Source organism: Erinaceus europaeus, chromosome 16, assembly GCF_950295315.1.
Source record: "Erinaceus europaeus chromosome 16, mEriEur2.1, whole genome shotgun sequence".
Classification (NCBI taxonomy): Eukaryota; Metazoa; Chordata; class Mammalia; order Eulipotyphla; family Erinaceidae; genus Erinaceus; species Erinaceus europaeus.
In genome coordinates this window covers 11495219-11508844 of record NC_080177.1, presented here as the reverse complement: position 1 = coordinate 11508844, position 13626 = coordinate 11495219, and the positions used below count along the sequence as shown (strand labels likewise).

Here is a 13626-nt window from a genome sequence, read left to right as displayed (position 1 = left end):
CTGACCTCGTGGTAAGTCCCATGAGCACAGGAAGTTCACCTAGTGCTCCTTATCTGTCCTACAAATCCAATTATTGTTACAGCAGTGAATTTTAGAAAACCATTCTAGAAAATCCTAGGGAAGTGGTGCCCCAGGATGCCAAGTTGAAGGGCCTGGCTTAGAGCACAAGCTATAGCTCAGGAATTGTCCTGACTTGCGTGAGAAAGCAGCTAACAAGTTAGTGACCTTGTTGGTTCCTTAACATCTCTACAAATTGATTTTCAAAGCATTCCAGATGAGCAGCCTCAGGATAACCTAGAAACAGACACATGTGCCCAGCCTGGGATGCAACAACTCGTGGAGACTCTGACGCACAAGGATGTAGAACCACCTATCTGAACCCAAAGTCGGCCTCATTCACTTAAAATCCCGAGAATATCTTTTTAATACATTGGGATTTTGTTATATGATCAGTCTGATTCACAGGCCTGCTGTGCAGCTTTCCTAGTAAACTGTCGCCCTACATTCTGTGCTGCCGCAGCTTGTTTGGTCTCAAGCCCAGAGGTGCAGGACTGAGAATTGTCAAGTTCAGGTGAAGCAGCTTATCTGGTTGTTTCCATGTAAAACTACCACACAGGCATGCCTGTGAGCTGGAAGCCCCAAACCGGGCTGTGTGTAGTTGCAGCCACCATTTCCAGCCTAGATTCTGCCGGGCTCAAGTGACATGCTCAGCATACCCCAGGCTAGTCTTCACTGAGTAAAAGTACACAGAGCTTTTAATTGTAAATTGACCTTTACAAGTCAATAGTCATGAGAGACTTGCTTGAAAACAGATGGGAATACATAAATAGGGCATTAAATATGTCACCAAATAAAAAAGTTAAGCAAAAAATAAACACAATCTGAGGTAAGGGGGGAATCCACATTTTTAGAAAAATAAACCTGAGGCACTGCAGAAATTTTACCTGATTACATTTTTTTCATCCCCATGTGGGCCTCTTCCACTCCCACCATTTCTAGAAAACCATACAGAATAGTCAAGTTCAGCCGGGCTAAGGAACAAGAAAACAGCTCATTTTCTACTCCATCCCTTCCTGGAATAGGTAAGGAGAGGTAAGTAGTAGAAGCGAGCTGCCTGACACCACTTACCTACTCTCGGAGCTTTCACTGTCTTCCCTTCTCTGCAATGCCTCTGGCCTTGACAGCAGTCAGCATCTGCCGGCCCTCTACCCAGACCCGTCCGACCTGTGACAGCGGTCTTCCCGTCTGAGATGTTGAGGGTGAGAGCTCCATACAGTACTGCACGACTCTCCCAAATGAAGCAGAGACCCAAATGTCCTTCTGGAGTGGGAAGTAAGAATTAACAAGCATTTTTGGAGAAATAATTCTGAGTTTTGTTTTTTTAACTTTTTGTTTCGTTATTTTTAAACACTCCACTCCATGGTGGAGCTGAATCTGAGTAGTCTTGACCAATGGCTGCTTCACAGCAACAGTTCAAGGGAAGCGCTGCCCTCTTCCAGCTCAACGGGCTGTGCCCAATCCTGGTCCAGAGAAGTGTGCTGAGGTAGGAAGCAGGTGAAGAGACCCAGGTGAAGTAGCTTTGTTCACACTGGACAGCCAGGGGACAGGGTCTCTAATCCTACTGCCCTCCTGCAGTTGGTGCCAGCTAAGACCAAGTACTGAATGGGTTTGGGTTTCTCCGGCAACGTGGGACTGAGTACTGATTCCCCAGTCGGCTACAGCATGTCGCCCCGGAGCTTGCAGAGGAAGTCTGCCCCAGCGTCTCCCTGGGCCTGCATTTCAGCAGCACCATCTTGACCGTGCGATGCTAACTGCCGAGGAAGGAAGCCAGTTTGGCTATAATCAGCGGTTGCTGTTTGACAAACGAGCTCAGGAGCTGGGGCGGGAAGCCTGGAGCACCAAGTTCTACCTGGAATAAAGTAGAATGGAATGTTGGAAGTGCACTAAGGCAGCCCACAAGCGGCCAACCCAGGTCACTGCACAGGGGACGCTGCTCAGGCTGCTGCTGTCCTGGAGCTCAAAGGCCTCACATCACCTCCCTGTGACAAAGGGGCGGAGAGCCAAACAGAAGGAGCAGCTCTGCTCCCTGCTCCATTACTGGAGTAATGAAAGCAGCTTGAGAGGTCAACCAACTCTTCTCACTCCTTCCTCCCTGGCTCCCTTTACTGTTGCTCCTTACAGTCCTTGAGCCCAGCTCTCAGGCAGCGGGGCCCAAGCACTGAAGGAAGTCACAGCTGAGTAGGAAATTCCCATGGAGCTGAGGCTAGCTTCAGGGGCTACATCACCTGGGCCAAGTAGACGACTCTCGTGATTTGCTTCCCATCCACGGTGAGAGGCTGCAAGATCCAGGCGCTGGGCAGGATCTCCCCTCGGACCATCTCTCTGCTGGGCCTCGGCATGGAGGTGTCATACACAGACTGAGCTGCCATGATAGACAGGTGTCCCTGGGGACAGAGGGTGAGAGTCCTGCCTGTGAGGGAGGCTGGGGCCTTCAGAATCCTGGAAAACAGCACTGGCCAGCCTCCAGCCTAGTCCACCTCCACCCCTCGGTACCCACACAGACTGTCTCGAAACACTGCAGCCAGCCCAAGCCCTCTCCACAGTGCCCTGAACACAGGCAAGGCACTCACTCACCTCCTTTGCTTCCACACAGACACAACAGAAATCCCGGGGCTGCTTCAGGGCACACAAGGTGGGGCTGCACACCAAGTACACTGGAAGGTCAGGGAGGGGCGGAGTCAGGGGCCACGGGACAGACCGAGGCCCCAATCCTTCCCAGCTCAGGTCCTGTCACCCGTCGTTCCACAGCCTGGCATCCACGTGACTTTTGACCCTGCTGCCTCTGCCTCCTGGGCTCACCCAAGTTGATGCTGTTGGTCACCCGCTGATGCAGTCTCGCTGTCTGGATGGGCTTGTGGTACAGCGGCCACAGAGTGGGATCACTCACAGCTGCCCACACATGAGACAGCGGCTGGGGCACCACTCCTGCCCCCAGGAAGCCATGTCGGGTGGATGAAAACACCTTGTAGTAGAGCTTCACCTCGTGCTCCTCTCCCTGGTAGCTGGGGAAAACGCCAAGGATGGGGCAGAGAAGGGGTGGTGAAAACTGGGTCCCGGGGACACAGTGCAGGAGTTTGGGGAGGGACTCAGGGAGAAGGCAGAAGAGGAGCTCAGACAATAGTCAGGACAAGACTGCAGAGAGACTTACTTCCAGCCTGCCGCTGCCTGGCGACTGAAGAGGTTGTGCAGGTTACCTGAGCAAGCAGCCATCACCTGGGGACACACAGGTGTCTATGGGCACAGCCACGTCTATGGGCACCTTACAAGCAGGCCCTCAAGCTAGTCCTGGGACCAGCAATGGACCAGTTCCTCTTGGGAGCCTGCCTAACTCAGCCCTTTGCCCTCTCTCCGCCTCCCCTCCCAGAAGCCTGGTGGAGGAAGATGGAACCAAGTGCCCCAGTTACTCACATCTGCCATGGAGATGTCCACGATGTGCTTGGCCAAATCCTGGTAGGATGAGGAGGAGGAGGACCATATGCCGGAGAGACTAGGAGAGTAGCAGCAACTGCCCAGCGAGGCTCTGCTGCCTGTGAGGAGCAGACAGAGGCTCTGAGCCTCAGGCCCAGCAGCCAGCAGAGTAACAAGACCTCCCCCCACCCCACCCCCAGCCGGTTCACCACAGCCCTGCCCCCAACTCACTGTAGGCTGAGCTCTTCCAGGCGGCCCCGGCCAGACTCAAGTGACTGTTCCTCACTGCACAGGAGCCTCCCACATCCCCTGCCCAGGAGTCTCTGGGGTCCAGCATGTTTGTGTCTCCCTGTAAATCAGAAGAGTCTCACAAACCGAGCAGAGAAAGACAGGAGGCAAAGCTACAGAATCATCTCCTCTGCCTCTGAACTATACCAGCAGCTTCCAATGTCATGACTTAGTTGAAAAGACCCTTCCCACTGGACGTACATGTGGCCATGAGAAGTCAGCAGAAATTAGTCCCGACAACCCTTGCCCCTCAAGCTGCAGGGTCAAAGGCTGTTTGTAGACACACTCCATCAGGGGTGAGGTGAACCGAGGACCGAGAGGGCTAGATTTAAGGTCCAGAAGACACCAGGAAGGAGTCTGTCTAGAGCTGGCATGAGTGTAGACAACAAGCAACACCCAAAGGTCAGGTGGGTGAGGAAAAGTGCTGAAAAGCTCAAACCTCAGTCTCAAAGATCAGCAAAGTCAAAGGCCCTGATTTGGGGCCAGACAGGGATGATCCCCTGGGGCTATGAGGTCAGCTTCCCAGTGGGCCTTGACCTCTGCTGATCCGACAGAAGACCTTTATCACCAGTTCCTGACAGACAGGAGGAGGTAAGGAGGGACAGATCCAGCTCCATCCCTGCCTCCTTCCCTCTTGCTCCAACATCCAGGCACCTCTCCCATGAGAGGAGGCCTCTGCCTCCAAAATCTCTTGCCATCTTAGGGACCTGTCACTAGCCCTCATCTCCTTCTTCACTGGCTACCCCCACTAGCATCTAAGCATGCACAGACTTTTCTTTAAAAAGTTTCCGGGGAGGGAGGGAGGGTTGAGCGAGGGTTGGGCGTTAGTGCAGCAAGTTAAGCACATGTGGCGCGAAGCATAAGGACCAGGGTAAGGATCCTGGTTTGAGCCCCCAGCTCCCCACCTGCAGGAAAGTCACTTCACAGGCGGTGAAGCAGGTCTGCAGGTGTCATATTTCTCTCCCCCTCACTGTCTTCCCCTCCTCTCTTCCATTTCTCTCTGTCCTATCCAACAATGACATCAACAATAACTACAACAATAATAAAAACAAAGGTAACAAAAGGGGAAGTAAAAAAAGTTTCCGCAGGACTTTTCCCTTCCATTGCAGGCATGTGGATGGCAAGACAGTAAAGATAAGCTTCCTGGGGGGTGGGTAGATAGCATAATGGTTATGCAAAGAGACTCTCATGCCTGAGGCTCTGAAGTGGCAGGTTCATTCCCCTGCACTACCATAAACCAGAGCTGAGCAGTGCTTTGGGGAAAAATAAATAAGCTTCTTGAAACAAGTCCCACCTCTCACTCCCTTTTAAATCACCAGGATATACAGCATTTGCCATGACACCCATGTGGCTGGACCAGGAACACCCCTCCCTGCTAGCTTCCTACAGAGGCTTGCATCACCAATTCAGTCCGCTTCTGCCTCAGCAGACACCCCAGTCTCCAGGCTTCCCCTCTCTCTGGGCCTTCGTCTCATCTGCTGACTCATTCTTAGACATAAATTGGTGCTGAGATTCAAGACTCAGGGCTGTGCCTCTCTTCTACTCCTCCTAGACAGGCTCTCTCCCTGGGCTGTACTGACGATTCCCCAAAACAAATATTCACAGCTTAATAAATAATTCTCAAGTAGGTAACCATCACATATATATTTCATTGAGGATCCATTTCATACACCATTCTCTATGCTTTGAGACTCAAAAACAGACTGGAAAAGAATATATTACCACAAGAAAATTTAACTCCGGTAGCCAGGAAGGAGTACACTGGCAGGGCTGTGGGTTAAGCTGTGAGCTAAGTTCCTCTGTTTGATTGCTAGCACCACATATGCCTGAGTGCTGCTCTGGCTTCTCTCTGTATGTCATGAAATAACACCCGGTTCAGCACACTAACTGCCATGTGCAAAGATCTGGGTTCAAACCCTCAGTTCTCACGTACAGGGGGTATGTTTAATGATCAGTGGAGCAGTGCTACAGGTATTTTTATCTCTCCTCTGTTTCTCTCTGACCTATTCAAATAAGGGGGGGGGGGAATGGCCACTGGTAGGTAGGGGTGGATTCCTTGTGCAGGCACCAAGCCCAAGCAAGAACCCTAAAACAATAAAATAAAAAATTTAAAAAATCAAAATAAATAAAGGCCTGGCAGGTGGAGCAATGGATAAAGTGTTGTACTCTCCAGTATAAGATCCTGGGTTCATATACTACTCAGCTATAAAAAATGGTGACTTTACTGTTTTCAGCCAATCTTGGCTGAACCTTGAAAAATTCCTGTTAAGTGAAATAAGTCAGAAACAGAAGGATGAATATGGGATGATCTCACTCTCAGACAGAAGTTGAAAAACAAGATCAGAAAAGAAAACACAAGTAGAACCTGAACTGGAATTGGCATATTGCACCAAAGTAAAAGACTCTGGGGTGGGTGAGTGGGGAAAATACAGGTCCAAGAAGGATGACAGAGGACTTAGTGGGGGTTGTATTGTTAAATGGGAATCTGGGGAATGCTATGAATGTACAAATTATTGTATTTACTGTTGAATGTAAAACATTAATTCCCAAATAAAGAAATTAAAAAAAAAAAAAAGAAAAAAAAATAAGGGAGTCAGGTGGTAGCGCAGCAGGTTAAAAAAAAAAAGGAGAGGGAGTCGGGCTGTAGCGCAGCGGGTTAAGCGCAGGTGGCGCTAAGCACAAGGACCCGCATAAGGATCCTGGTTCAAGCCCTGGCTCCCCACCTGCAGGAGTGTCGCTTCACAAGCGGTGAAACAGGTCTGCAGGTGTCTGTCTTTCTCTCCCCTCTCTGTCTTCCCCTCCTCTCTCCATTTCTCTCTGTCCTATCCAACAACAACAACAATAATAATAATAACTACAACAATAAAACAACAAGGGCAACAAAAGGGAATAAATATTAAAAATATTTAAAATAAATAAATAAATAAAATTTAAAAAAAAAAGGAGAATAATATTCTAACCGGTGAATATTTGCAAATACAGGATAATCTACTTTCTACAAGAATAAAAAGAGATCCCGGGTTCAACTCCCAGCACCACGCATGTCACGGTGGTGCTCTCGTTCTTCTCAGCTCTTTTCCTTTCTGTCTGTCTTTCTTTTTATTCTCTTTATTTATTGGATAGAGACAGCCAGAAATTGAGAGGGAAGGGGGAGATAGAGAGAGACACAGAGAGGCACCTGCAGCCACTTCACCACTCACAAAGTTTCCCCCTGCAGGTGGTGGCTAGGGCTTGAACCTGCATCCTCACACACTGCAACGTGTGTGATCAATCAATCAGGTTTGCCACCACTTGGCCCCATTCTCAGCTCTTTTTCTTATCAATAATGAATATTAAAAATAATCGGGGGGGGGGTGGGTGCTAGTGTACCGAGTTAAGTGCACATAGTGTGAAGCACAAGGACTGGCGCAAGGATCTTGGTTCAAGCCCCGGGCTCCCCACCTGCAGGGGGTTCACTTCAAAGGCGGTGAAGCAGGTCTGCAGGTGTCTATCTTTCTCTCCCCCTCTTCTGTCTTCCCCTCTCTCAATTTCTCTCTGTCCTATCCAGCAACAACAATGGAAAAGAGATGGCTGCCAGGAGCAATGAATTCGTAGCACAGGCACCGAGCCCCAGTGATAACCCTGGGGGCAAAAAGAAAATAAATAAGTAAAATAATAATAATAATAAATAATCTGGGAAGTCGGGTGATAGCCCAGCGAGTTAAGCGCAGTAAGGATCCTGGTTCAAGTCCCTGGCTCCCCACCTGCAGGGGAGTCACTTCACAGGTGGTGAAGCAGGTCTGCAGGTGTCTTTTTCTCCCCCTCTGCCTCCCCTCCTCTCTCCATTTCTCTCTGTCCTATCCAATGACGACATTAATAACAACAACAATAAAAAACAACAAGGGCAACAAATGGGAAAATATTTAAAAAATAATAATCTGAGGAGAGGAGGAGAATTCTGTCCTATGGGGAGGGCATAAAATTCAGATCAATGGGGAGTCGGGCGGTAATGCAGCAAGTTAAGTACAGATAGCGCAAAGCACAAGGACCAGCATAAGGATCCCAGTTCGAGCCCCCAGCTCCCCACCTGCAGGGGAGTCGCTTCACAAGCAGTGAAGCAGATCTGCAGGTGCCTATCTTTCTTCCTCCTCTCTCCATTTCTGTCCTATCTAACAACGATAACATCAATAACAACAACAATAATTACGATAAAAACAACAAGGGCAATGAAAGGGAATGAATAAACATTAAAAAAAATTCGGATCAATGAAAAAAGCTACTGAAAACTAGACACAATATAGCAAATACTTTATAAAGCAACAGTGGGGAGCACCATGAATGGCATCAGGGAAGTTCCATCAATGGAACAGTGCTGTGGTGTCTCTCCTCTGCTGCTCTCTCCCTTTCTCTATGTGAATTTTTTTCTAAAGACTGAAAGAAAAAGGGCCTCCAAATATGAAAGCACTTAACAACCCAGTAGAGAAGTATAATTCACTGGCAGAGCAAAAAGGCCAAAGGCACTGGGTTTCAAACACAATAGGAGATATAAATTAAACTAAGATAAAATCCTAGTGCTTTTCCATTCAGAAGACCCAAGTTCAAGCCCCCCACCCCTCCAGCACATGGGAGGCACTATAGCAACAGAGGAAATAAGAAAATCTGAATAGACAATAGACATTGAAGTGTTAATTTAAAAAAAAAAATCCCATAAAAAGAATTTCAAGGCAAGGTATCTTAATTAGTGGACTGTACATGTATTGAAAGAATCAACACCAATCCTATATAAGCACTTACCAAAATAGAAGAAAACACTTTCTAACACATTATATGAAGCAAGATATCTAAATATAAAAACAGACAAAAATAACATAACAGGCTAAGAGGTGGTCCTTTAGATGTGCTACATACAGCAGGGCTGCAAGGTATCTCTCTCCCTCTCCTGATTCTATCCAGTAAATAATAATTTTTTTTAAAGATTATTATTTTTATTTATTCCCTTTTGTTGCCCTTGTTGTTTTATTGTTGTAGTTATTATTGTTGTTATTGATGTCGTTGTTGTTGGATAGGACAGAGAGAAATGGAGAGAGGAGGGGAAGACAGAGAGGGGGAGAGAAAGAGGAGGGGAAGACAGAGAGGGGAGAGAAAGACCTGACGCCGGTCCTTGAGCTTAGCGCCACCTGTGCTTAACCCGCTGCGCTACAGCCCGACTCCCAAAAAGATTTTTTTTTAAACTTTATTTTCCCTTTTGTTGCCCTTGTTGTTTTATTGTAGTTATTATTGTTGTTGTTATTGATATCGTCATTGTTGAATAGGACAGAGAGAAATGGAGAGAGGAGGGGAAGACAGAGAGGGGGAGAGAAAGATAGACACCTACAGACCTGCTTCACCGCCTGTGAAGCGACTCCCCTGCAGGTGAGCAGCCGGGGCCTCAAACCGGGATCCTTATGCCGGTCCTTGCACTTTGCACCATGTGCGCTTATCCCATTGTGCTACCGCCCGACTCCCTAAAAAGATTTTTTAAGTTCTTTTTTAAAATATTTATTTATTCCCTTTTGTTGCCCTTGTTTTATTGTTGCTGTTATTATTGTTGTTGTTATTGATGTCGTTGTTGTTGGATAAGAGAGAGGGGGGGAGAGAAATATAAGACACCTGTAGACCTGCTTCACTGCCTGGAAAGGGACCCCCCTGCAGGTGGGGAGCTGGGGACTCAAATCAGGATCCTTACACCAGTCCTTGTGCTTTGCACCACCTGCGCTTAACCTGCTGCGCTACCGCCTGACTCCCAGTAATAAATTTTAATAAGTAGGGAGTCCGGCGGCGGCTCAGTGTGTTAAGCGCATGTGGCACAAAGTGCAAGGACCAGCGTAAGGATCCTGGTTCGAGCCCCCCGGCTCCCCACCTCCAGGGGAGTCGCTTCACAAGCAGTGAAGCAAGTCTGCAGGTGTCTATCTTCCGCCCCCATCTCCCCCTCCCCTCTCCATTTCTATCTGTCCTATCCAACAATAACGACATCAATAACCACAACAATGTTAAACAAGGTCAACAAAAGGGAAAATAAATAAATATAAAAAAATTTAAAAAGTAACACGATAGATCAATATTCCTTGTGCTAGAGAAAAAAAATTCTTTAAAAATATTAGTGACCTGTATCTAACAAATTATGAAACACCATAAATATACCCAAGTGGGATTTATCCCAGGAATAAAGGGTTTGTTCAACATACCAAAGGGAAAAAAAATCAGTGAGGGGCCAGGCAGTGGTGCGCCTGGTTAAGTGGCACACACATGACAGTGTACAAGGACGCAGGTTCAAGCCCCTGGTCCCCACCTACAGGGGGAAAGCTTCACAAGTGGTGGAGCAGGGCTGCGGCTCTCTCTGTCTCCCTCCCTCCCCTCTCAATTCCTGTCTTTATCCAATAACAAGGAGATAAAGAGAAGGAGAGGAAGAGAATAAGCGTCAGTGAACACAAAGCCCAGGTTTGAGCCTGATGTGCACTGCACTAGAGGGCGTCGTAATATTTTATTCTCCCCTCTGTGTCTCTTTATTTTCCTCTTTTGACAGAGGCTGAAATAGAGAGAAAGAGACAGTGAGGAGAGATGCCTGCAGCACTGCTCCACTGAAGGTGAAGCTTCTCCTGCAGGTGGGGAGCAGAGGCTTGAAACCAGAACTCGGCACATGACACTGTGTGCTCTCTGTGGGGCGAGCCGCCATCCGACCCGTCTTTCTATCTGAGAAGGTGAGCCCGGAGTGGCAGAGCTCCAGCAAAGACAAAGGTTCACTCGATGCAGCATATGCCATTAACAAAGGGAAAATGCCACACGATCATTTCAGTAAATGTAGGAAAAGCATTTCACAAATCTATCGCCTTTACAAGACAAAAACACTCAATGAGTGGAACAGAAGGAAATCCCTCTACCTGACAAAGATCTCTGAGAACCTCACATAGCATTATACTTGACACTAAATTACCAGGTGGGTTCCCCCTCCCGAGGTCAGTAACAAGAAAAGGATGTCTGACCTCTCCACTTCTTTTATTTATTTATTTTTTAAAGGGTTTTTTGTTTTATTTATTTATTTAGTTGCCCTTGTTGTTTTGTTGTTGTAGTTATTATTGACGTCATTGTTGTTGGATAGGAAAGAGAGAAATGGAGAGAGGAAGGGAAGACAGAGGGGGAGAGAAAGACAGACACCTGCAGACCTGCTTTACCACCTGTGAAGTGACTCCCCTGCAGGTGGGGAGCCGGAGGCTCGAACCAGGATCGTTCTGCTGGTCCTTGTGCTTAGCGCCACCTGCGCTTAACCCACTGCGCTACCGCCCGACTCCCTGACCTCTCCACTTCTATTCAGCACTGTACTGGAGAGTAAGTCATGGCAATTAGGAAAAAAAATAATAAGGCAAGCAGCATGGCGTTGCATTCACAACACCCTGTTGGGCCAGGGAGACTTTCATTCCTAGATTCTGATTTCCCAGGTACCACTCATCACAAACGAGTTAGCAGCGCTCTGCTGGAGAAGAAACATGAAGTGCCTTACTGAAGCTGTTAGAACCGGCCAATGAGTTTGACAAGGGTGCGTAGGGGAAGAGGTCAATATACAAAACTCAAAAATTTGTACAGAATAATGAACTGAAACTGAAAATTCCAAAATTACATTTATAATAGCATCAGAGAGAATACTTAGGAATAAAGCTTAATAAATAAATGCAAAACACGTGCTCTAAAAACTGCTAAACACTGGGGGGGGCCAGGGGGTGGTGCACCTGGTTGAGCGCACACGTTACAAGGCGCAATGACCTGGGTTTGAGCCCACGGGTCCCACCTGTAGGGGTGAAAGCTTTGCTATTGTATGCGTCACATTGGTTTGGTCTCGCTCTCCCCCCCGCCAGGAGAATTGGTTTGGCCCTTGCTAGTTTCTTGGGCCCTCTTTCTCCCCGCCCCCTATGCTATGTAGTTAAGAGAGTTCTTGGTGCGGTCACGGGAGAAGGATGCAGGACAGATCTGTGTGGTGATTAGTTTGGGTTAGTTTATGAATCATTGTTCGTGAATAAAGAAATAAAGCTTCTCTGCCCAGCCGTGTATCGAGTCTCTCTCTACCGCTGCGAAGCTAGCCAGCCTGCTGGAGCCCCAAACTCTAACAGCACTTTGCGAGTGGTGAAGCAGGGCTGCAGGTGTCTCTCCCCCTCTCTGTCTCCCCCTCCCCTCTTGATTTCTGGCTGTTTCTATCCAATAAATAACTATAATAATAAAAAAATTGCTCAACATTGTCAAAACTAAAGAAGGCCCAGCTGTTCCCAACACCAGCCCACTCACCACACTGTCTGGGGACTGGAGTTGGGCCGGCAAGGCTGGGCTGCTATTGTAGCCAGAAGTGAGCCCAGAGGAGAGGCTTCCATTGGAGCTGGTGCACAGAGAGCTGGGGGTGGTCAGGGTGTGTAGTTTTTCCTCTTCCTGGAAGGACAGACTTGTCAACCAGCTCGCAGTACATCCTCAGTACCCACACCCCTGGGCCCCTCAAACCATCTTCCCACCGTCCCAGCTCCAGCTGGATCTGCCCCGCCCCTGCATCAACTGTTAAGCAATCACTCCCTCCAGGTCTTGGCTCAGAAACAGGCCTGGGTCTAATGTGGGCGATGGAGAGAGACCACGTGCACAGCTCTGTGCCGACATCAGACTCCTCCAAACACTATGTTTCAAGACGCTAGAGGCAGCACGGAGAGGCAGGTGCACTCAGGTCTGCTCCAGGCCCCAAGCCCACCCTGAAACCAGACTTTTGTCCCACCTTCAGCAGTTGGGACATGATCTGCTGGCGGATCCTCAGCTTCTCCTGTTCAGTCCGTTCCCACAGACGGGCCTGGGCCCGAGCAAGCTCCACCTTGGCCTCCTCACGGGCCTGCTGATAGTCTCGGAGCAGCATCTGTATGTCAGAGGACTGAGCAGGCCTGGATGTCAACCCTGAGCTCCTGGGGCAAAACAGGCAAGTGATGCCATCAGGTCTGGTGGTGGTGGTGGTGGGGTTGATGGCTCCCAGCAGACCAGCTAATGGTACCTTCTCAAAGGACCCATCTGCTCTGCCCACGGCCTGAAAGTCTGATTTTACAGATCCTATCCTGAGGCTCAGGCCTGTAACAATGCATAGCCACTCTGCCCATTCTCTCCCAGGGCACTTATTTATTATTAAAAAAAAATAATAAAACCAGGGTTATCGCTGGGGCTCGGTGCTGGCATTACAAATCTACCACTTCCAGTGGCCATCTTTTCCATCTTTTTTTTTTTTTCATTTCTAATTTTCATTAGATAGGACAGAGAGAAATTGAGATGGGGGAAATAGAGAGAGAGAAAGATAAGATAGCTGCAGACCTGCTTCACCATTCATGAAGCATCCCTGCTGCAGGTAGGGAGTGGGGGGCTTGAACCCAGGTCCTTGCACTTAGTATTATGTGGGATGTGCCACCACCTACCCCACAGACTTTCCGCTGCCTCCCACACGCTGCTTGCCCTATTCCCTCTTTCCCTGCCTCCCACAGTTGACCCTAGCAGTCCACGGGCAGTAGGACTGACTCCTGCAATCTCTCCTGTCAAAGGCCAAAGCCCTCAGGCCCTTCACACAGCCTGATGCCTAAAGAATTCTGGGGCCACCTTTACCTGGTGGTCTCCACAACATCTTTCCTCAGTTGCTGCAGGTATTCTTGACGCCTACTGGGCAAGTCAAGGTCCCGGGTGGGGAGGTCTCTGCTGGGCAGGGAGTTCAGCTGTTTCAGGGGACTGAGGCTCCGTGTCCGGCGGAAAATCTGAAGTCGCTCAGCTCGCTCCCTTGAACAACTGTCAATGGTTTGACTTTGCCTAAGAGAAAATTGAAAATGACCCACTGAAGCTGGCCCTGAACACCCTTCT

General features: G+C 48.6%; 1 protein-coding gene across 6 annotated transcripts in view; it reads right to left on the bottom strand.

Annotated features, from left to right (window-relative positions):
* Positions 1–737: 737 nt before the first annotated feature.
* Positions 738–13626, bottom strand: part of STARD9 (StAR related lipid transfer domain containing 9) — a 146629-nt gene continuing 133740 nt past the window's right edge. For 5 of the 6 annotated variants that reach the window (XM_016192738.2, XM_060174467.1, XM_060174468.1 and 2 more), the window contains 10 exons: positions 13378–13575; positions 12515–12695; positions 12046–12183; positions 3700–3817; positions 3469–3587; positions 3209–3273; positions 2860–3062; positions 2635–2714; positions 2286–2444; positions 738–1909 (listed from right to left, as the gene is read on the bottom strand). In XM_016192738.2, the coding sequence (XP_016048224.2) occupies positions 1808–1909; positions 2286–2444; positions 2635–2714; positions 2860–3062; positions 3209–3273; positions 3469–3587; positions 3700–3817; positions 12046–12183; positions 12515–12695; positions 13378–13575 (1363 nt within the window). In that variant the 3' untranslated portion in view covers positions 738–1807. Of the gene's footprint in view, positions 1910–2285; positions 2445–2634; positions 2715–2859; positions 3063–3208; positions 3274–3468; positions 3588–3699; positions 3818–12045; positions 12184–12514; positions 12696–13377; positions 13576–13626 lie in introns of those variants that run through there. The other variant, XR_009545267.1, reaches the window with a different exon arrangement.